The sequence below is a fragment of the Rhinatrema bivittatum genome, chromosome 5 (genome assembly GCF_901001135.1).
Source record: "Rhinatrema bivittatum chromosome 5, aRhiBiv1.1, whole genome shotgun sequence".
Taxonomy (NCBI): domain Eukaryota; kingdom Metazoa; phylum Chordata; class Amphibia; order Gymnophiona; family Rhinatrematidae; genus Rhinatrema; species Rhinatrema bivittatum.
This window is the reverse complement of record NC_042619.1, coordinates 261,112,830-261,135,026: the sequence shown is the minus strand read 5'-3', so window position 1 is coordinate 261,135,026 and position 22,197 is coordinate 261,112,830. Positions and strand designations below refer to the sequence as shown.

At 47.2% G+C, this 22,197-nt stretch overlaps 1 protein-coding gene across 2 annotated transcripts in view; it reads right to left on the bottom strand.

Moving 5' to 3' along the window:
- EIF4EBP1 (eukaryotic translation initiation factor 4E binding protein 1) overlaps nucleotides 1-22,197 on the bottom strand; it is a 91,883-nt gene that overhangs the window by 12,339 nt on the left and 57,347 nt on the right. Inside the window, exon 3 of one of the 2 annotated variants that reach the window (XM_029603904.1) lies at nucleotides 2,850-4,826. The exons of the other annotated variant lie outside the window; for it this stretch is intronic. Coding sequence (XP_029459764.1) covers nucleotides 4,798-4,826 — 29 coding nt within the window. The 3' untranslated portion in view covers nucleotides 2,850-4,797. Of the gene's footprint in view, nucleotides 1-2,849; nucleotides 4,827-22,197 lie in introns of those variants that run through there. 2 annotated transcript variants of the gene reach the window in all.

The following is a 22,197-nucleotide window of genomic DNA, read 5'->3' as shown; positions in this document are numbered from 1 at the left end:
AGAAGAATGTAGTTGGTGGGTTACTTGAATTGGAGAAGACAGTGGTTGAATGGCTTGGATCCATTGTGACCTTAATGTCGATTGGGTTATTCTCATGGCCAGTCTTGCCATAAAAGTGACATGAACCGTGGAGGCCATGTGGCCTAGTAATGTGAGAAACTGATGAGCTGTCGCTTGTTTCTGCGAGTGTATTGAGTTTGCCAATAGGGAGAGTGTTTCTCTGCCCGATCCTCAGGTAAGAACATAAGAAAATGCCATACTGGGTCAGACCAAGGGTCCATCAAGCCCAGCATCCTGTTTCAAACAGTGGCCAATCCAGGCCATAAGAACCTGGCAAGTACCCTGATAGGATGATGTTCAATTCTGCTCTGATGAATTGAAGCAGGTGAGACGGAATGAGATGGGACTTTTGGTAATTGATGAGAAACCCCATCGAGTGAAGCAGAGTAATTGTTCAGCTGAGAGAAGCCAGAGCTCCTTGTTGAGATTGACTTCTGATGAGCCAGTCGTCCAGATAGGGGAAAACGTGTACACTTTCCTTGTAAGTGTGCTGCTACTACTGCCAGGCATTTTGTGAACACTCTGGGAGCTGAGGCAAGTCTGAATGGCAGTACTCTGTACTGGAAATGTTGTTGACAGACCAGGAAGCGCAGATACTTGCGAGGAGGAGGGAATATTGGAATGTGAGCGTCTTGTAGATCCAGAGAACAAAGCCAATCTCCTGTTTGAAGAAGGAAAAGCATGGTGCCTAGAGAAACCATCCTGAACTTTTCTTTCTTTAGAAATTTGTTGAGATTTCTGAGGTCTAGGATGGGACGTATGCCTCCGGTTTTCTTTGGAATGAGGAAATAACGGGAGTAGAATCCTCTGCCCTGCTGAGTCCAGGGCACCGGTTCTACGGCTCTGGCTCTCAGAAGGGTGGATAATTCTGCTTGTAGATGAATTATGTGATTTTCGTTTAGCGAAAGAGGTTTTGGAGGAGAGTCTCTTGGAGTTGAGAGGAAATTGAGTTGGTAACCTTGAGATATTATTGAGAGTACCCATTGGTCTGTTATCTGTAACCAATGGTTGTAGAAGGAGGAAACTCGGCCTCCTACTGGCAGGTTCGGTTTTGGATTGTACAGATGGCTTTGGTCTCTGGTGGTGGCCTCAAAAACCTGCAGCCGGTCCCGTCTGCGGTGGCGGTTCAGGCCTAGCGGCTCTAGGCTGTCTGGGCTGAGATCTTTGCTGCGGTCGAGAAGATCTACCACTGGATGCTGGTGGATAATATAGTCTCTGCCTGTAGAAAGGTTTTCTAGTGTCTTTCCTTGGTGGACGGCGAGACAATGATTAACAGTCTTGCGGAACCGATGACAGTTGGCGCAATGTCTGTGTGTTCCTTTAGTTGGGCCACTGCATCTTGAACTTTCGACCCAAAGAGGTTGTCACCTACGCAGGGTAGATCCACTAGCTTCTCTTGTACCTCAGGCCTAAGGGTCAGAGGCTTTTAACCATGCCCAGCGATGCGCACTGATCCCTGAGGCTGCCACTCTTGAAGCTATTTCAAAGTTGTCGTAGGCGGCCCGGACTTCGTGCTTTCCAGCTTCAAGTCCTTTGTGTATTATAGCCTGAGCTGCCTCCTGGTGCTGCTGAGGTAGGGAGTTGGAAAGTTCCTGCATCTGCTTCCATAGATTCCTTAGGTATTGCGTCATTTAAAGTTGATAGGACGCTATCCTTGAGTTGGGCATAGCTCCTTGGAATACCTTTCTCCCCAAAGAGTCCAGGAATCTATGGTCTTTTCCAGGTGGAGTGGAGGAGTGAGGTCGTACTTTTTTTTTTACTTCTTTTGAGCCAACAACCACAACAGATTGATACGGTAACTGTGACTTCTGGTAACCAGGAACATGTTCGACAAGATAGGTGGTGTCCACTCTTATTAACAGGTGGAACAGAGCATGGATGTTCCCAGAGTCTATGTTGCAACTCCAGAAGTACCTCATGGACAGGAATGGCCAGGACCTCTTTTGGGGGATCCACGAACTGTAAGACTTCTAAAGTCTGCTGTCTTCCTCAGACACTAAGTTGAATGGTATTGTGTCTGCCATGTCTTATGAAATTGGTGAAGGACAAGTCCTCTGGTGGAGATTTCTTCCTGCCTTCTGGAGGAGAAGGGTCAGCTTTCCAATGAAGAATCAGTATGCTTGTCTTCCCATGAGTCGTATGGTGCTTCCCTGGAAGGAGAAGTGGGAGAAGATCTCTGTGGAAGAGATGGAATCAGTGGCCGAAAGAGTCCTGAAGGCCCTGGCTGAGGATCATCGACAGGTTTCTGTCCAGGAACATCCCCAATAGGTTTAGTTGGGACAGACTTCGGTGGAATAGCACCGATGAGGGCGTCAAATCTATCCATTAACATTTGAAATAAAGCCAATTCTGGTTGACCTGGAGCCCCAGGTAGTGGCATTGGTGTCATTGGAGATGGTCCCGGCGTTGGAACAGGTACCGGCATCGAAAATGGTGTTGGCGAGGGCATCGGTGTCGGCGTTGCTACTCTTGTAGCACCGCTTGGCGGATAAATCCGCTCAATTCCTCTGTGATAGCTGGTGCAGGCAGAGCAGCTACATGTGATGGCGATGGTGGCATTATCAGTCCTACCACAGGGCCCTGTGGAGGTTCGATGGCTGGCACCTCGACAGATGGTGAACACCTCGGTGTCGAAGGCCTCTGTTTCCTGCAGGCGAGGCCGCTTGGTTGTCGACTTGTCTGGGGATAGCAGAGATTCCGGTATTGATGGATGGCGATGTCTATGCTGACTTCATCGATGCCACGGATGGGGTCGGTGACAAACGATCCCCTGAACCTTCCGGACGGTGGTTTTTTTTTTTTTTTTTTTTTTTTTTTAAGTATCAGTCGTTTCCGGCCGGAGATGAATGAGTGGACGTCGATGGGGGAAGGTAAAAGTTGAAGATGGAACAAGTGTTCCATCTTTTCTTGTCGTGCCTTCCGACCTTTAGCAGTCATTTCAGCACATTTTGGGCAAGATGTTACATCATGAAATTGGCCCCAAGCAAAGTACACACTCGAGGTGTAGGTCCGTAATCGACATGGTCCGATTACATTTGGGACACTTTTTGAATCCTGTGGCCATGATACCGTCGACAGCCGATGTGTATGTGAAGAAAAAATTTTGTACTCAAATGAGTCGGATGAAAATATTTTACTCACCGGCCGGTGGTAACGAGGGAGACCCCGATATGGGAGAGAATTAACTTTTTTCACTCTGATTTTAGTCAGAATTGTGTGAGAAAACACACAGGCTCCTGCTCCACGATGCCAAAAGCAGCGCGGAAAAACGAAGACTGAAGGGAGACCCCTGTGGCTGAGAATATCATGGCATGCTCAGTGGGTTCAGTGTGCCAGTCAAAAGTTTCTAGAAACTTTGACAAAGTTTTCTGCAATAGGGCTCCAAAGACGTCACCCACATGAGGACTAGCATCCTGCTTGTCCTGGGATAAAGACGACACATTCGCAGAGGAGAAGGGGGGGGGGGGGGAAGGGGAAATGGGAATGTGTTTCCCCCTCTCCCTGCAACACTCACCTCAATACCATTTACATATCCTCCACTCACACCCACACTACTACAACACATGCACACCATTCCCACCCAGGTGGAGAGGATAGGGGTAAGAGGGAGAACGTGGAGAGTGCACATGTACATCTCAAACCAATCCAACACCACCTCATACATATACCCCGCCCACCTTCATCCATCCTCTGCAAGCCTTCTGACCCACATCCTCACTCATTTAACATCTCTCCCCCTGCTCCCCATACACAGGCACCATCTCCTAGACACTGAAAATATATGCATCTAGCACATGGAGTCATAAAACACTTTTTGACATTGCCATGCAATTAACATTCTTTTTTAGGGGTTCTGTTAACACCTATGCACTCAGTCAAGGGAGAAATAAAGGATGGGTAGTGTCAAGAATTCTACAGCATTCTCCCTTCCCTTTCATTAACGTCAACTGCCCCAACCAGCCACTCTTTGCATTTTCCACCTAGGCACGAACACGGAATCTACAGCAGAAAGCCAACTGGCAGAGTTGGCGAGTGAAGTGAGCAGGGACACAGTCTCTGGTGTGTGATAGAGGTTAGAAGATTAAGAGCTAAGAGCTAGCGAGCGAGAGAGAGATTGAGTGTCGTCATTCTAATTAATGACATGATCTTGAATGCCATTACAGAGCAGAGGAAAACCAATTTCCATATACACTGTGTACACATACATATATAATCAAAAACACTGTCCTAATACAATTCAGTGTGGGTGGAAAGTAAACACTAAACTACAGTTCTCTACCTCATCAACAACTTTACGCTATTATATTATAGACCATCATAATAGGCGTCATCAGAAACATGTAATTAAACACTTTGTCTTCAGATTATATCTATCTATCTATATATCTATCTATCTAGGAGAATGTTCCATTATTTATTTATTTTTTTATGGACTTGAAAAATATCAAACATTGGTTTTTCAAACGTTGTAATTATAATGCTGTGACTTATCTTAAGTAACGCCAAACAAAACGATTCTTTCCAAGGTAATTCTCTATACAGAATGCTGTGTTCTTCTCAACATGAAAACGCCCATCTCTTAGACTGATACAGGACCGTGTTTCAAACAACCTTCATCATTTTGAAGACAGAGTCTGAAGTCATTTCCAATTCCATATAGTAGAAAACCAGAGGTGGATTGATGTCAGAAGTGGATTTTATTGATCATATAATAAACTGCCCGACTCGGGCCGAGTTTCACCCATAAACAGGGGCTGCTTCAGGGGCTATATTAATGTTAAAAAAACATATTAAAAGTACATTAATAACATATAAAAGGTACATGTGTAAATAGAAAGTAAGAAACTTAAAACATATATAAAAAATTATTAGAACGTATAAAAAACATATATAAAGAAATACACATACATTTTTAAAAATAGCTAATTAGATGGAATCAACTTAAGACGACATTGTTTGTATAACACAGTTACAAGTGATGCGGACTATACCTATACTGTTCACAGTTTCTCTGTGAAATGGTTGTAGCCAATATTTCTTTATCAGGAGAGTTGTGCACAATTCCAACTCTTCTCTATTGTGGTCTAGAGAGAAAATATATTTTAGTTAGATCAAAGTACCAATTGGAGCATTTTTATTGGAAGGGCTGGAGAAGCCCAGTCTTGGAAGTCCATGATAATATGGGCGCCAGGCTGGCTCCTCCAGTCGGGATCACGCAGCTCGAGGTGTGTGTAGGTGTGTGTCTGTTGGGTCGGCGCCCCCGTGTTAATTTTGATTCTAGGGCTCCAGGGTCAGGTTTGATCCTGATTGGCCGACCCTGGTACATCAGGGTCTGAATATTTTATTTCTAGCTGGGGGTATAAAAGGGGGCGGTACCAGGTCATGCCACCCCTTTTGCACTGCACGATCAGCCAGCCCTGTCGTCCTCTGCTCCACGTGATTGCCTGTCTCCCTCCGTGAGATAGCAAATGTTGCTTACCTGTATCAGGTGTTCTCATAGGACAGCAGGATGTTAGTCCTCACATATGGGTGACATCACAGGATGGAGCCCAAATCACGGAACACTTGTCAAAGTTTCTAGAACTTTGACTGGCACCTACTGGGCATGCCCAGCATGGCACTAAACCTGCAGCCAGCAGGGATCCCCCTTCAGTCTTGTTTAAAGCTACAGGAAGTGCCGAAAAATAAAATAAGAAAACGTAACAAACCCAACACCGCGGGGTGGCGGGCAGGTTTCGTGAGGACTAACAACCTGCTGTCCTGTGACAACACCTGTTACAGGTAAGCAACATTTGCTTTCTCACAGGCAAGCAGGATGGTAGTCCTCACATATGGGTGAGTACAGAGCTGAGGATGCCCGAGAAATGCACCAAATGTACCCAAAATGTGCAATAGGCACAAGGACTGGGGTGGAATTTGGTAGAGGGCATCATGAACCCTAACGGGCAGGCGGAAGGGTGTTGGTACATCAAGCTGTAAAAAGGTTGTGCAAGACAGACTGGCCAAAGATGGAATCTTGTCTTCCGGCCTTGTCTAAGCAATAATGGGCTGTAAAGGTATGGAGAGAACTCCAGGTAGCAGCCCTGCAAATGTCAGGATGTGGCACCGAGTGTAGGTGCGCTACTGAAGTCGCCATGGCCCTCACAGAATGTGCCTTAACATGGTCTTGAAGAGGAATACCTGCTTGCTGATAGCAAAAGGATAAGCAGTCCGCTAACCAGGAGGAGAGAGTCTGCTTACCCCTCAGGCTGCCCCAATTTGATGGAATGGAAAGAGACAAACAATTGAGTGCTTTCCCTGTGGGCTGCTGTACGGTCTAGATAGAAGGCTAGAGCCCATTTGCAGTCAAGGGTATGCAGAGCCTGTTCTCCTGGAATGGAGTGAGGCCTGGGAAAGAAGGTAGGCAGTATAATGGATTTATTAATGTGAAACTCAGATACTACCTTAGGTAAGAACTTAGGGTGAGTGTGGAGAACTGCCCGGTCCTGCAGAAGTTTAGTGTAAGGCGGATAGGTAACTAGGGCTTGTAACTCACTAACTCTGCGAGCAGATGTTATTGCCAAATGAAAAATTACTTTCCATGTGAGATAGCGAAGATCACAGGATTGGAGAGGCTTGAATGGTGGTTTCATGAGCCTTCCTAAAACCAGATTGAGGTCCCAAGAAGGGGCTGGAGGACGCAGTGGAGGCTTGAGGTGAAGCAAGCCTTTCAGAAAACATGTCACGAGGGGTTGTACTGAAATAGGAACGTCCGACACCTTTATGGAAGGTGGCCACTGACATGCATTCTGATGGAGGAAGTTTTTACACCTGATTCTGACAAGTGCCAGTGATAGTCTAGAAACTTCGTGGTGGAACAGGTAAAGGGATCAAGGGATTGAGAAGACACCATGACTCAAACCTGTTGCACTTGTATAGGTAAGACTTTCTCGTGGAAGGCTTCCGTGAAGCAATCAGGACACGGGAAACTCGCTCTGAAAGGTTAAGTGGCTGAAGAATTAACCTTTCAACATCCAGGCTGTCAGGACAAAGCTTGAAGATTGGGGTGGCGTAGGCACCCGCCACTCTGAGTGATCAGAAGCGGGTCCTTTCCCAAGGGAATGTGTCTGCGAATGGAGAGATCCTGAACTATTGGATACCAGACTTGGCGAGGCCAGTGAGGTGCTATCAGGATCATGCATCCCTTGTCCTGATGTAACTTCACGAGAGTCTTCGAGAGAAGTGGAAGTGGAGGGAATGCATATAGGAGACTGGTTGCCCATGAGAGGGAGAACGCATCTCTTGGCTGAGAGTGTTGGCTGTGAGTGAGAGAGCAAAAGTTCTCTACTTTATGGTTTTGAGGTGATGCAAAGAGGTCTATGTGAGGATGACCCCAACGTTGGAATACGGAGTCTGCTACTGTGGGGTTGAGGGACCACTCGTGTGGATGGAAAGCGCGACTTAGGTTGTCCGCCAACACATTGTCCACTCCTGGCAAATAGGTGGCCCTGAGGTACATTGAGTGGGAGAGGGCCTCTGCCCATATCTGCGCAGCTTCCTGACACAGTAGGTAGGAGCCTGTCCCTCCCTGTTTGTTGATGTACCACATGGCCACCTGGTTGTCAGTCTGAATCAGGATGACCTGATTGGAAAGGCGATCCTGAAAGACCCTGAGAGCATATCTGATTGCTCGCAGCTCCAGGAAATTGATTTGGTGTTTGGCTTCCTCTGGAGACCAAGTTCCTTGTGTTTGCAAGGCAACATGGGCTCCCCAGCCGAGGTTGGAAGCATCGGTGAGAATTACTTGAGGGTCTGGAGCCTGGAAGGGCAGGCCTTGGAGGAGATTGATCTGATATTTCCACCAGGCTAGAGACTGACAGAGTGAGTCGGTGATGTGGACAGTGGTTGATAAAGGTTGGACAGACTGAATCCATTGTGACCTTAGAGTCCACTGCATAACTCTCATGGCCAAGCAGGCCATTGGGGTAACCTGTACTGAGGACGCCATGTGTCCCAGCAGGATGAGGAAGTAGCGTGCAGTCATGTGGCACTGAGACTGTAGTTGGTGTGCGAGAGAGAGATGAGAATGAGAGCTCGCTATCGAGGCAGAAATGCCTTTGCCTGCAAGGTGTCCAAGTTTGCCCCTATGAATGATAAAGTTTGAGATGGGACTAAGCAGGATTTTGCATAGTTGACTAGAAATCCTAGCGAAATCAGAGTGTGTAAAGTAAGACGTAGGGACGACAGAGCAGCTTGCTGAGTGGGAGCCCTGATCAACCAATCGTCTAGATAGGGGTAGACATGAACACCTTGAGTCCTGAGGAAGGCTGCTACTACTACGAGGCACTTGGTGAAGACTTGTGGTGCAAATGCCAGGCCAAATGGGAGCACTCTGTATTGATAGTGCTTGGGGGCTACCAGAAATCTCAGGAACCTGTGATGAGATGGATTTATCGCAATGTGTGTGTGTACACATCTTGGAAATTGAGAGAGCAAAGCCAGTCTCCTCTTTGCAGAAGAGGAAGGAGGGAACCCAAGGTTACCATCTTGAACTTTTCTCAGTGGAGGTACTTAAGGGGACATAGGTCCAGAATTGGACGAATGCCGCCTGATTTTTTGGGGATTAGAAAGTACCGGGAATAGAATCCTAGGCCTTGTTGTGAGTATGGCACTGGTTCTATTGCTCTGGACTGGAGGAGGGAGACCACCTGCTCCAGGAGTAGTGAGTGGTCGGATGTTTTCCACGTCGGTAGAGGTGGGGAGTCCGGTGGAATGGAGAGAAAGTTCAGGCGATAACCTTGCGAGATTATGGCAAGGACCCACTGGTCTGAGGTGATTGTGCGCCACCTGTTGAAAATCGCACAATCAACCTCCCACTAGTATCTGAGGCAGTGGAAACTGGCTGCTGCTCTCTATGCAGGAGTCAAGAACTGGAAGCAAGGCCCGGCTGAGGAGCTGCTTGTGGCTTTTGTTTACGAGGTTGATGAGACTGGGTCTTTTGGAAAGGTCTCATGGAACGAGTTTCTAGACGGTGGTGGATAGGATTTCTTTGGACGGAAGAAAGACTTTTTAGTATCCTTCCTGAATGGCTGTTTGGAGGAATAATCAGAGGGCATCAGAGAGCACTGGCAAAGGGTCTCATGATGGTCCTTGAGTTCCGCCACCGTCCACTGAATCTGTTCGCCAAACAGATTGTCTCCTATGCAGGGCAGATCAGGTAATCTGTCTTGTACTTCAGGGTGCAAGTCCGAAGACTTAAGCCAGGCCCATCTTCTTGCCGAAAAAGCAGTTGCAGATATCTTTGACACCGCTTCCAGGATATTATAAGAGATCTTATTTCATTCTTCCCTGCCTCAAAACCCTTGTGTACCAGGGTTAGAAGTTGTTCCTGGAATTGCTGAGGCAGGGATTCTGCAAAGTCCTGTATCTGCTTGAATAAGACCCTGTTATACTGGGTCATATACAGCTGGTAAGAGGCGATCAGACAGATAAGCATAGATCCCTGGAAGACACGCCGGCCAATGGCATCCTTACCTGGGGGAAAGGAAGAGTGGGGTTTTGATCTTTTTGCCCTTTTTTGGGCAGATTCTACAACCACAGATTGTGATCCAGCTGAGGTTTCTGGAATCCTGGAGCTGACTGGACCAAATAAGTGGTATCAGCTTTTCTGTGACTGGAGCAACAGAACCAGGGTGTTCCCCAGTTCTTTTTGAGGAGATTCAAAAGAACCTGGTGAATAGGGATGGAGGTTATTTCCTTGGGAGCATCCAGGAATTGTAACAGCTCCATCATTTGATGTCTGTCATCTTGTTCAGTCTGCAATTGGAAGGGAACCAATTCAGACATTTCTTTCACAATATTTATGAAGATAGGTCCTCTGGAGGAGAACGCTTCCTGCTTTCAGTAGGAGAAGGTGGCGATGGCAAGTCATCGGTGTCTTGAGAAGAATCATCGGTCCAGGTGTCATAGGGATCAGCACCTGCCCCTCTAGGAACCTGAGAAGGACGGGACGATGGTATTGCTGAAGGTCCCGGTCTAGGATCTGAAGGAATCGAGGGAAGTACTGGAGGCACAGATGAAGGCATTGAGGGCATCGATGGATGGATCGGTGGCGCCGATGGGCGAGGCATCGGCAGGACACCCAATGGTGGAATGCGAAACGGTGTTTCTCCTCCAGATGACAGAGTAAGTGGGGAAGGCACCGGAGGCATCAGTGACCCAGGATCCATCGGTGGAAAGCAGCTATAAGCGCTTCCATCTTCGAGAGCAGCGGTGCCAATGCTGCCGGAATGGGATCGATGGTTGGTTCCGCGACCGACACCGATTTCAGCGCCGGGGGACCTTGGAGTCTGTGCATCACCTTATCGATGGCCTTCTGAACCATCCGGTCCAGTTCTTCAGAGACCTGGAGCAAGCAGCCCCGGCTCCGGAAGGGAAGGAGGCAGAGGCATTGCTGGAGGGACCACCGTTAAAGGCAGAGTCGCGGCTCCCGATACCTGTCCGGGTGAGGGCTACCTCGGTGACCCGGTCGCAGAAAGGGTCAGTGCATTTTCTATACGGGGGTTTCTTCGATGACTGCTCGGATGATGGCGAGGTCGATGACTTTCCTTCCTCGATGGTCCGAGACTTCCAGTGTCGATGCCGATGTTTCTCTCTACGATCCCCTCAGTCTTGAGGGTTGTAGAGGTAAGTCAAAGGGAGAGAAGTCGTCGACGCCAGGCGGTCACCGGCCGGTGGCAGATACTGGTGCGAAGTGGATGGTGCCAGTTCAGACTACGTTGATGCAATAGACGGCGTCTGGGTTTGAGAACAGAAGAGAAGTTCCATCTTCTCCATTCTGGCCTTGCGACCTTTAGGTGTCATTAAGGCACATTTGGTGCAGGTCAAGACATCATGCTCGCACCCAAAACATTACACAGACTTTATGAGGGTCTGTTATGGACATGGTGCGAGTACAGTCCAGCACCGACAGAACCCTGATGCCATGGCCTCAAAAAATTGAGCCGTAGTACGGTCAATGGCCAGTAGGCTGCGAGGGCCAAACCCGACGGGAATAGACCGAAAATGGGTAAAAACTTACCGGAGTACCGCAAAGTCAAAAAATCAAAGGAGGGACCCCTGTGGGGTATGAAAGTTTTTAGTAATTCCGTGAGGAATATTCCTGTCAGGAATCTCTGTGGAGCTCCTTAACCCGCGTGGCTACTGCTGCGCGGAAAAAAGAAGACTGAAGGGGGAACCCTGCTGGCTGCAGGTTTAGTGCCATGCTGGGCATGCCCAGTAGGTGCCAGTCAAAGTTCTAGAAACTGACAAAAGAGTTCCGTGATTGGGCTCCATCCTGTGATGTCACCCATATGTGAGGACTATCATCCTGCTTGTCCTGTGAGAATGGCCTGCTCCTTCCTGCCCTGGGTCTTCCCCTCCTCTCCTCATTGTTCGGCCTGCTTTCCCTCCCGTGGGGTCGGCCCGCCCCACCCTGCCTCGTGCGATCGGCCTTCCTCCTTTTTACTCTGATCTTCCTGGGCTGGGCCTGATGCCTGCACGTGGCAGAGCTCGTTTGGCAGCTGCTGCACCGGCTCCTTCCCCGCTGTCAGATACAGTCTCTTCTGCTCGCTCCGCTACAAGGTGGGCCCGGTGGTGCCGCAGCCCCTGAAATAGTCCCGGCTCCTGGGGTTAAGGTTGAGTCAATTCCTGCAGGGCGCGTTCTCCCTTCTGCTGTTCCCCACGCTCCTGGGTCTCCTCTTGCCGGTCGACGCTATGGTCGACAGGAGGGTGCAGGCTGGGCCCTGGGAACTTGTTTTTGCACATCCCAGTCTTTATGCAGGTGGAGGACCTGGTTTTTCTTTTTCTTTCAGCACTTCTTTGCAGGTTTCCTCGAGGGGGGGGGGGGGGGAGAAAATATATTTCCCTACTGCTCCAGCTGGTGTTTTAGGCCATGAGGGTATTTCCTGTCAATGGGGCTGGTGCTGGGGTTAGGGTTCTGCCGGGGTGATCCCTGCCTGTCTCAGATGCACAGAATGTGGCACAATTGCTTCCCAGCACTGTAATTACAACCTGTGCTGTCCATCCCCTGGGCACTGGTTTCCTTATGCACTTGTGTTTTCCCAGATTTCCCCAAACAATTTTTTCCTTGGGGGGGGGGGGGGGGGGGGTGTCTCATTCTTTTGTTAATCCCAAATTTTTGGGGGTTCTGGTGCCCCACTTGTCCCTTCTGCCCCTAATTTTACCTCATCGATGTCTGCAGTGCCTGTCCCTGTTTCTGTGCCCTGGAGTGCTGCTTCTGTTGCTACTGCTTCCATTTCACTTTCCAGTGCCGGGACTGATCAGGCAAGGGTTGTGGGTCTCCTGGGTCCTCTTTTTAGGTTTTTCAGCCTGGGGTGCAGAGTGTCTCTGGCACAGACACCTCCGATCATCCAGGTCCTTCATGTCTGGAGAGATGGCGGAACCAGCACGCCTCAGCGCTCATCAGGACTGGCATCTCTTCTGGTGATCCAGGTCCAAGGTCTTCAGTTGCCGGTTCTTCTCTTTCGGGCCCTGCTCTTGCCTCACATTCAGAGCCAGTAGTGTCACAGGGTGCTAATGCTCCTGGTGAGTTTCTGATAAGGCCTGATATGTCTTTGTCAGCTAATATTAGTGAGAGTATTCCCAGCACCCTCTTTGTTAATAACAGGCCTATGCCCACTAATGAATTTTTGCTCTCGGGGTTAACAGTTGGTGCTGCCAATCAGGGTGCTTTCTGCGAGACTTTGCGGCCCACTTCTCTCCTCGGCAGGTGTAGCGGATGCCTCTGATTCTGCGGTTCCTTGCGTGACCAGCGCAGTCTAGGACGGAGGTGTTTTGGAGTCCATCCCGGTCGTTGACAAGGTGAAGGGGAGTGTAAGAGGGAGTAAGAAGAAACACAAACGGCATGGTGGGAATAGGAGGTCTGATTCTTCCGACTCCAGTTCCTCTTCCTGTTCATCTTCTTCGTCTGGTGGTCGAGCAGGTTCTCATGGTCAGTCATCCCAGTTGGCGGACAAAGGTGCTCCTGTGCTTGTGGCTCTCACCAAGTTTTGGGAGGAAGTTTCTCATGCACGCAGGAAACATATCTTCCGCCTGTTAGAGGGTAGACGGGGTAAGTGCTCGGGTAAAAAGAGGACCAAGTCTGATGGTCTCGGGGGGGGGGGGGGGGGGGGGGTGTGAGGTTAAGATTCCTAGGAACATACTTAATTGGGTTCAATTCCTCTCTCAGATTGGCCAGTGTTGTGGGTCATTAGAGCAGTCACAGTATGGTGTGCTATTAACTTACGCTGACAGCATCATTGGAGCACATAAGGATTACGAAGGTTGGGCTTGGCTCAACTACGAAGAGCATTTTAGAGATAGGATGGACAGTAACAAATCTATTTGTTGGGGCACCCGGGACGTTAGTCTCTGGCTTAAGCAAATGAACAATAAAGCGCATCCTGCCGGCTCTTCGGTTCTGAGTCAACCTGGACCCTCCACAGCTCAGCCGGCCCTTTCGTGGACAGGGCCCCGGTATTGGGCAAGGCAAGCTGGCGATTGTGGCTTCTGACATCTGTTGGCGTTTTAACCGATCGGGATGTCTCTTTAAATTTACAATCAGCAAACATCTCTGTTCCATCTGCATGGCCAGTCACCCATCCACTAAATGTCCCCGGAAAGCAGGTTCGGGTCCTTCCGCTACTACCAAGTAATTTTGTTTTGAATAGGGCTCCCATCCCCATTTCCGTTGTGGGAATGGCTCCCTGGCTAGACAGATATCCTAAGCATCAGGCAGTGGTGACCTTACATGAAGGCTTTGCCTTTGGTTTTCGCATCCCGTGCGTTGGCGTCATCGAAGGTACAAGTGCTAATTCAGTCTTGGTTGGTAGGCTGGAGCCAGTGGTTTGTCAGAAGCTGGTGGATGAGGTTTCCTTAGGCAAAATAGCTGGACCTTTCTTGGAACCCCCTATTGCAAGTATGATTATTTCTCCTCTAGCGGTGATTCCAAAAAAGGAGTTTGGAAAGTACCGTTTAATTCATAACTTGTCTTTCCCGGAACAGTCATCTGTAAATTATTTCATCCCTCGCTAATTTTGCTCAGTGCGTTATTCTTCATTTGATTCGGCTGTTTGGTTATTACGACGCTGTGGTACGGAGGCCTTGATGGCCAAGGTGGACTGAGTCGGCATTTTGCCTTCTCCCTGTTCACCCTGACATTTTTCCTCTTCTGGGTTTTCAGGTCAGGAATCAATTTTTTTTTTGACAAGCGTATGCCCATGGGTTGCTCTGTTTCCTGTGCCTACTTTGAGCTTTTTAGTTCTTTTGTACATTGGGTTACTGAGCGATCTGCTGGTGTGCGCAGAGTGGTTCACTATTTGGACGATTTTTTGTTCATAGGGCCGGCCTCTTCTGATGTATGCTCTCGTGTTACACCTTTTTTGCAGTTGCCAATTGTTTTGGAATTCCTATTGCCGCAAGCAAGACTGAGGATCCCACCACTTGTTTGGTGTTGGGTATCGAATTAGTTTCAGAGGCTATGGTATCTTGCTTACCTATGGAGAAAGTGGGGCGGTTGAGATCCTTGGTGTCTGATGCGCTTCGGGCCATGAAAATCACGCTTTGGCAGATGCAGTCATTAGTTTGAATTTTTCTTGCCGAGTTATTCCAATTGGGCGTGTTTTCTTACGGTGCTTATCTGCGGTGATGTCTGGCATTCAGAAGCGTCATCATCGCATTCGGATTACTCAACTGATCCATGAGCATCTTAAAGTGTGGGATGCCTTTTTGGATGTTTTTTTCCCCCCCCCATCATGTTTATTAGGAGAATCACATATACATGTAATTTTCTTCTGTTACATAAGATAACTGACGGTACAACAATACAATATGTTTAATGTCCTATGCAAAAGAGCATGTGTAAACATCTTGTATATAAAATCATGTAAATAACATCCTAGGGAAAACAGCATATGTGTAACGTCATATGAAGAACTTCAAATGTAGAACATCCTGTATGTTGCATTATATGGGTATTTGGGTCTCATTTTGGGATATTATCCCAAACCCGAAGCACTTCCCTTCCCCTTGAGAAGGACGCGTTGCACCAATCTCCATGGATAAATGTCCACAGGGACTTCTATAATGGTATCCAGGATCAGCACTTCTATTAAGATAGACCATCTCCCTGGAAAGGACAGCATAACATGATAAAAGAGTAGAGCTAGTTCCCCCTCCCCCCCCCCCCCTTATGTCAATGTAGACAGCTTTCCTTGTGTTTAGCAGAAATCATGCGATAGGGCTATGGGACTGATAGGTTATAGAGGTTGTCCCTTATTCTGGGAGAAAGATGATCAGCCACTGCTCCCCACACCTGAGTGTTTCTGGGAATGTTTGGCCAATAAAAATTCTAGAGTAAAAAGGTGAATCAATTTCTGGAACCAAATTTCTGGTGATGGGGTTGTTGGGGGTTATCCAATTTAGAAGAATGACTTTTTTGCCCATCAGGCCCATCTTTGCTATTAAGAGCCAGAGGTGAGATTGTATCGTAGCGTCCCTTGCTGTGTGCCTACCAAACAGCCAGATGTTTGGATCAAAGGATAAGGCTTGTTTAGTAATGTTTTGGGTTTTAGCATGTACTTTTAGCAAAAAAGCATGTATATGCAGGCAAGTCCAGAACATTTGAGGTTCAAAAAAAGGTTTGGATAAGTTCTTAAGGATAAGTCCATTAACGGCTATTAATCAAGTTTACTTAGGGAATAGCCACTGCTATTAATTGCATCAGTAGCATGGGATCTTCTTAGCATTTGGGTAATTGCCAGGTTCTTGTGGCCTGGTTTGGCCTCTGTTGGAAACAGGATGCTGGGCTTGATGGACCCTTTGTCTGACCCAGCATGTCAATTTCTTATGTGGACTTAATCCCCAGTCCCCATATCACATTTTGGGCAACGAGCTGACTGCACCTGAGCGGCCTTGAAGGCTCTGTTCGGTGTCCAGTAGAATTGCCAGAGAAATTTTAATTGGGTTTCCTGTAGGCTCATGTTTTCCGATATCTGTGTTATGTCCATAAAACATTTTTGAAAGGTTGAAAAGAAGAGACGAAATTCCGTCCAGGCAATCCATTTTTGGTATGCTAATTTAAAACCTGGGTCCTGTAAAACTTGTCTCAAATGTTGGCGAAAGTAAGCAATGGTGGGCCTACCCCCATTCGTGGGGACAGCATGGACTACCCCACGTATATTCAGGGATGATTGGGATTGTGTCAGGTTGGTCCCGAACGTCTCAGCCAGATGTCTGGCCTGTAGGTATGCATAGAAATGGTGGCTCCGTATCTGAAATGTCTCTTGAAGTTCTTGGAAGCTGAAGAGGTGTGTCAGGTGAGTATAATTGATACAGATGAGTAAGACCTTCAGCTTCCATTGAGCAAATACTGTGCGACAGAGTCCTGGCTTGAATAAAGGGTTTTGATTCAATGTCAAACAGCGAGTGTTCTTTTGTGGAGTGATTCAGTAAATGGCACAAATACCACCAGGCTGATCTACTGCAGCTAGGCAGTATATGTGTTTTTAAATGCCCCGGCACTGATTTTGACAAGCCAAACAATAAGGCATTTAAGGAGGGTGCCCCATACCAGCTTCGAAGGTGCTGTGCCGGGAGGTAGAATGACTCCCCCCAAACAAAGTCCCTAACCCACCGTAACATGGAAGTGAGGTTATACATCTGTAGGTTGGGACACCCAATCCCCCCCTGTGCCAAGGGCCTTTTAAGTGATCTCGAAGATATTCTAGCTCTCTTCCCTGCCCACAGAAATTCATTAAATAGTTTATCTAGGTCTTTATGATTCTGTCTAGTTAGCCACACCGGGACCATCTGTAATATATACGGCCATTTGGGGACAACCATCATCTGGAGAAGCTGACTTTCCCCCAAAGGGAGATAGGCAGCCCCCTCCATTTTTTGAGTAGTGATGCAGTGGCATTCAGGAGCGGGCGCACATTGGCTTCACGTACTTAGGTTATGTCTATTGGTATGCGTACCCCTAGGTATTTTGTTTACTGCCCATTTTAATGGGAAAGTGCCAGGCTATGTAAGTTTCAAGGTGCCCCCTACATCCAGGGCTTCCGCCTTATCTTGGTTTATTCTTCAAACCTGCCAAACTGTGTTTGAAATTGTAAAAGTAGAGGTAGGGATGTAATTGGATCGGTTAGAAAAATGAGGATGTCATCCACAAATGCCGCTACTTTTAATGATACTGGATCTTGGGAGAAACCCATTATGTCTGGTGCGCTAGTGATCTTCCTGAGAAGGGGGGTCTATGGATAATATATATAATAGTGGTGAAAGTGGGCACCCTTGCCTCATTCCCCTTTTGATCTCTACGCTGTAGATCTTTCTCCATTGGCGAGGATATGCGATACAGGGGCTTGAGGGAGTGGAAGGGAAAAAGAATAAAAAAAGGTTACTAAGAGCCAAGAGAAACAGATAAGTATGTGAGAGAAAAAAAAAGTGCGAAAGCTTGCTGGGCAGACTGGGTGGGCCGTTTGGTCTTCTTCTGCCGTCATTTCTATAGAAATATAGTGTACTATGTTACCTTGTACTCCGAATTGCTAGTGCCGGTTGCTGCTCCACTTGACAAATAGTTATAGCAGTGATAAGCTTAATGATGTGGGAGCATGCAGACCTTCCCTTAAACCCAACTTGTTGCATCGATATCAAAGAGGGAAGAATGACACTGTCTATTCGCTAGTATCTTGGCTAAAATTTTACAATCACAGTTTAGGAGGGAAATCGGACGGTACGAGGCTGGATTGGTGGGATCTTTCCCTGGTTTTGGCAGGACAGTGAAATGGGCCATATTGAATTCCTTCAGGAATTTGTCTTCCTCTAATGCTTGGACAACAAAAAAAAAATATATCAGTCAGTAAAGGTGACAGGTTAGTATTTAGTATTTTATAGAAATACTAAGATAGGCCATTTTGTCCTGGGGACTTCCCCACTGCTGATTCCCCTGTAACTTGAGTGACTTCCTTTTGCTGGATGGGTTGATTCAGATAATTCAATTGAGCCTCAGAAATATAGGGTAGGGAAATGTTTTCAAAAAAAGACCCTTTCCTCCTCACTCCCTCCCTGTACATCATCCGTATACAGGGTTTTATAGAAGTCTTGAAAGACTTCACAGATATCTGGTTTGGAAGTTATGATCGCCCCTGTCTTATTTTTCAAGGCAATAAGGGCCTTGCTCCTGGCAGTGCATACCGCATTAGCCAGAAATTTGCCAGCCTTGTTGCCATAGAGAGATTGAGTTCTGATACTTGCAAAATTTGTTGGGCCCTATAATGAAGCATAGAGTTGAGGCTCTCCAAAGTTGACAAGTATAAGTTTTTGATAGCTGGCGAGGGATCCTTTTATCAAGTCTAGTTTAGCGGACCTGACTGTTTTCTAGGGGTAGTATGGTGTTATTGATACGTTTCTTTCTTTTACTTAAAAATGCAATTATTTCTCCCCTCATAACTGCTTTTGCTGTTTCCCACAGCAGGGATGGCATCCTTTCATGCTCTGTTATTGGTGAGAAAGTCCTGCCACTTTTCTTTAAGTACCTTTTGAAATTCTGGGTCTTTTTTTTTTTTTTTAAAAAGCTTGGGCATCGCCAGGAATGAGATCCATGCTGTTCCCCAAACTGAGATAATTCAACCACTACCGGTGCATGATCTGATATTACTTGATGGCCAATATTTGCTTTTTTCACCAGGAAAAATCAGTTCTAGAAAGGGTTGCATGAGCCTTCGAGACATGTGTATAATTCCATTCTTCTGGGTGTAAGGTTCTCCAGATATCGATCAGATCGTTTTTGACATAAAAAATGTGTTCCCTTGATGTTCTGTGGGTGCCCCCTTTTGTCCCCTGGACACTTATCTATGGAAGGGTCTGCTACCCAGTTGAAGTCACCCACAACAAATAAATGTCTCTGGGAATGTTCTAACAACAAATTAAAAATTTTAGAAAAAAGGCATGCGAATATTCATTAGGAGCATAGATGCTACAAATGGATATTACTTTATTATGCAGCTGCCTTCTAGGTCAGCTGTGGTGTGTGTTACGGTGAAATTAAGAGTTTTTGTGAATGAGAATTGCTGTGCCCCCACATCTGCCTTTAGCTGCTGGGTAACAAGTACCAACCCAGTCTCTGCGTAGTTTCTCACTCTCTTCGGAGAGGTGCATCTCTTGGAGGCAAGCTATGGTAGCCCCTTGTTTTTTCAAATGTGTTAAGATTTTTTCCCTTTTGATCGGGGAATTGAGTCCATTTACATTCCAGGAATATACCTTAGTGGTCATAGGATCTTTATGGGGATTGGAACTGATAGATCGTGAAATTCCAATACGAGATAGTGGGCCATGGGGCTCCCAACCAGACCCCATCATGCCCCTTCTGTTTTGCACTGATCTGTACAGCCCTGCTCTAGATACATTTAGGTGTATGGTGTGCCTAGGTCCTCCCCAGATTGTGCTGCCAAATCCTGCAGAGTAACCTCAGATTTAAATAAGTGCTCTGTTTCTTTACCAGAGTCCTGTCCCTCCCACCCCCTCCCTTCCTGTCTATCCCGCCCTTTATCCCCTCCCCTTGCTGTCCCCTCCCCATATAGCCAGTATCCAGTCTCCTAGGGGAATGTCGGGTCATGCGTGCTATGTGAGTGGGCACCACACCAATCCATAGTCAGTCTCAATACGCTCATAATTACCACATTAACCTTAAACAATCGATCAGACAAACTTAGAAATTCTGAACATTAAAGAATAGTCCCCCTCCCCTTAGGCACCAAGCCGCTATGATCAGCCAGGCTTTGTCCACTAGCCATCATGGTGTTTGAGATCTCTGCCTTTGCCCTGTACTTGTTCACGACCATATAGAAAAGGTGACTAAAAGTGAGGAGCTGGGGGTCCATCAGGCAATAGGATAGCCATTATCTGAAACCGTGCTTCCCGATTTGTGGCGTGGTATCTGTAAAATTGCAGACTTAGATCCCTCGAAATCAGGTTCCCCACGTATTTGTCCCCTTGTCCTCTGTCCCTCCGTTGGGGGGGGACTCTCAGCCAGTATCCACCATGGGGCCAGAAAATTTTTTACCAGATAACTGCTCCCTCCCTCACATCCATTCCTTCTTCAGGGGTATACTCCCCCTAATATATGTCCCTCCGTCTAGTTGGTTGAGAAGCTTTGCCATACTTAGGAGGACCCCTTTTGATCCTAGAGAGGGAACATGCCAATAGACACTGGTGGATATTTGGCTTAGTGTCTCAGGGTTGAGGGTTATGTAACATGTCTAATACTAAAACCATATATGTAATCAATCATCGCTGGGATCTTTATTTACTGAAGGTTGCCTCCATGAATGCCTGCGCAGCTTGGGGGTGTCAAACATTTTCATCTGTCCATCGTGTCAAATCCGTAGTTTGGCAGGAAACCCCAGCGAAAACGTAATATTTTGTTGGAACAGATTTGAGCATATTGGCGAGAAAGTTTTCTGCAGCGCCACGACTCTAGCCGAGTAGTCTTGCATCACTTATTTTGTGGTTTTGGTAACATATCAGGGTGTTTCCTCACAGCTTGCATGATTCGAGCTTTTTGCGTGAAGTTCAATACTTTTGCAATTACAATCCTGTAATTGCAAAAGTCTGTCTTCAGTGTCCCGTTTTGGGCCTATCCTATGAGCTCGTTCAATACGTAAGCATTCTTTCATATCTGGGAGTTGCAAGGCCTCTGGCAGCCACGCTTCTAAGATTTCCCCTAACTTAGCATCCTCAATAGTTTCGGCGAAACCAAGGAACCAGAGATTTGATCGGGGAGTTCTGTTTTCTATATCTATTTTAGAGGCCTGCTCGGTTAGCATTTTCTCCAGTGTTTGTATTTTTTCCGGCTGGCTTTGATGATAGTCTTCGAGCAGGGAGATTCTCTCCTCAGTCTGGTCTAAGCATGGGCCCAGCTCGGCTATAGCTGTTTTCACCTCTTCTAAATGGGTTCCTATGCCGGCAAGTTTTTCTTCAAGGGTGGCGCGCACTATACCTTTTATATCAAGGAGAAGTTGTTCAGTCCGAACGTGCTCCGTGGGAAGTTCTTTGCTAGCGAGGGACCCGGTCGCCATTTTGTCCTCAGCCACCCTGCTCTTATCCTTGTCCTTTCTTTCTGCCGGCGGCGTTTTACTCATAAAATTCACGATGGACATGAGCTTGCTTTAAAGATGCCGTTTTCCTGTAAAGTGCCAGTTTTTGAGGCAAAATTATACAAATCAGTGGTGTGGTGCCCTGAGCTGTGCAAGATACGTCCTGCTCAGCTCATTCACATCACGTGACCTCTTTTTGGATGGTTTCAATGGAGTTTCGCTTGAATCGTGATCTGGAGATATTTTTGGATGCCACGAGTGGTATCGGTTTTGGTATTTACTGTCAGGGAGCATGGTGTGCAGCACCTTGGCCCGATATCTGGGTTCTAGCAGGTTCAACCAGGAATATCACCTTTTTGGAGCTTTTTCCCCATAGTGGTCGCTTTGGTCATATGGGGGGAGTGTTTACGAAATAAGAGGGTGGTATTTTGGTGTGATAACTTGGGAGTTGTTCAGATCATCAATCTGTCAGCCAAATGTGTTCTGGTAGCTGATTTGCTGCACGAATTTGTCTTACATTGCTTGCAGCTAAATGTGATGGTTTCTGCGAGGCATGTTCCTGGGGTGGATAACAAATTAGCTGACTCTCGTTTTAAGTGGGAGCTATTTCGGAAGCTGGTGCTGAACGCGGACTCGGAAGGCGCTGTTATCCCAGATTTCCTTTGGAACTATAGAGTCTCGAAGCTTGGCATTTGTTGAGGTCATCAGTGGCAGCGTCAACATGGACTTCATATCTGTGTGGGTTTTCCAAAGTTTTGCAATTTTTAACTGCACATGGTTGGTCTTGGGGGGCCGATTTCTGATGAGCTGCTCTCCAACTACATCTCCTCCTCCTCCATGGAGACAGGCTTATAGAAGTCTTCTGTTGCCTCGCACATTCAGGATTGTCCTTCTCTAAGGCAAATGGTTGGGGTAATCCATCCGATAGTTTTTTGGTTCGGCATTTATTGATGGGGTGGTCGCGTTGCTTGCCCAGTCCGTCAATGGCAGGCTACCCAATACCCATGTGATGTTACCACAATTG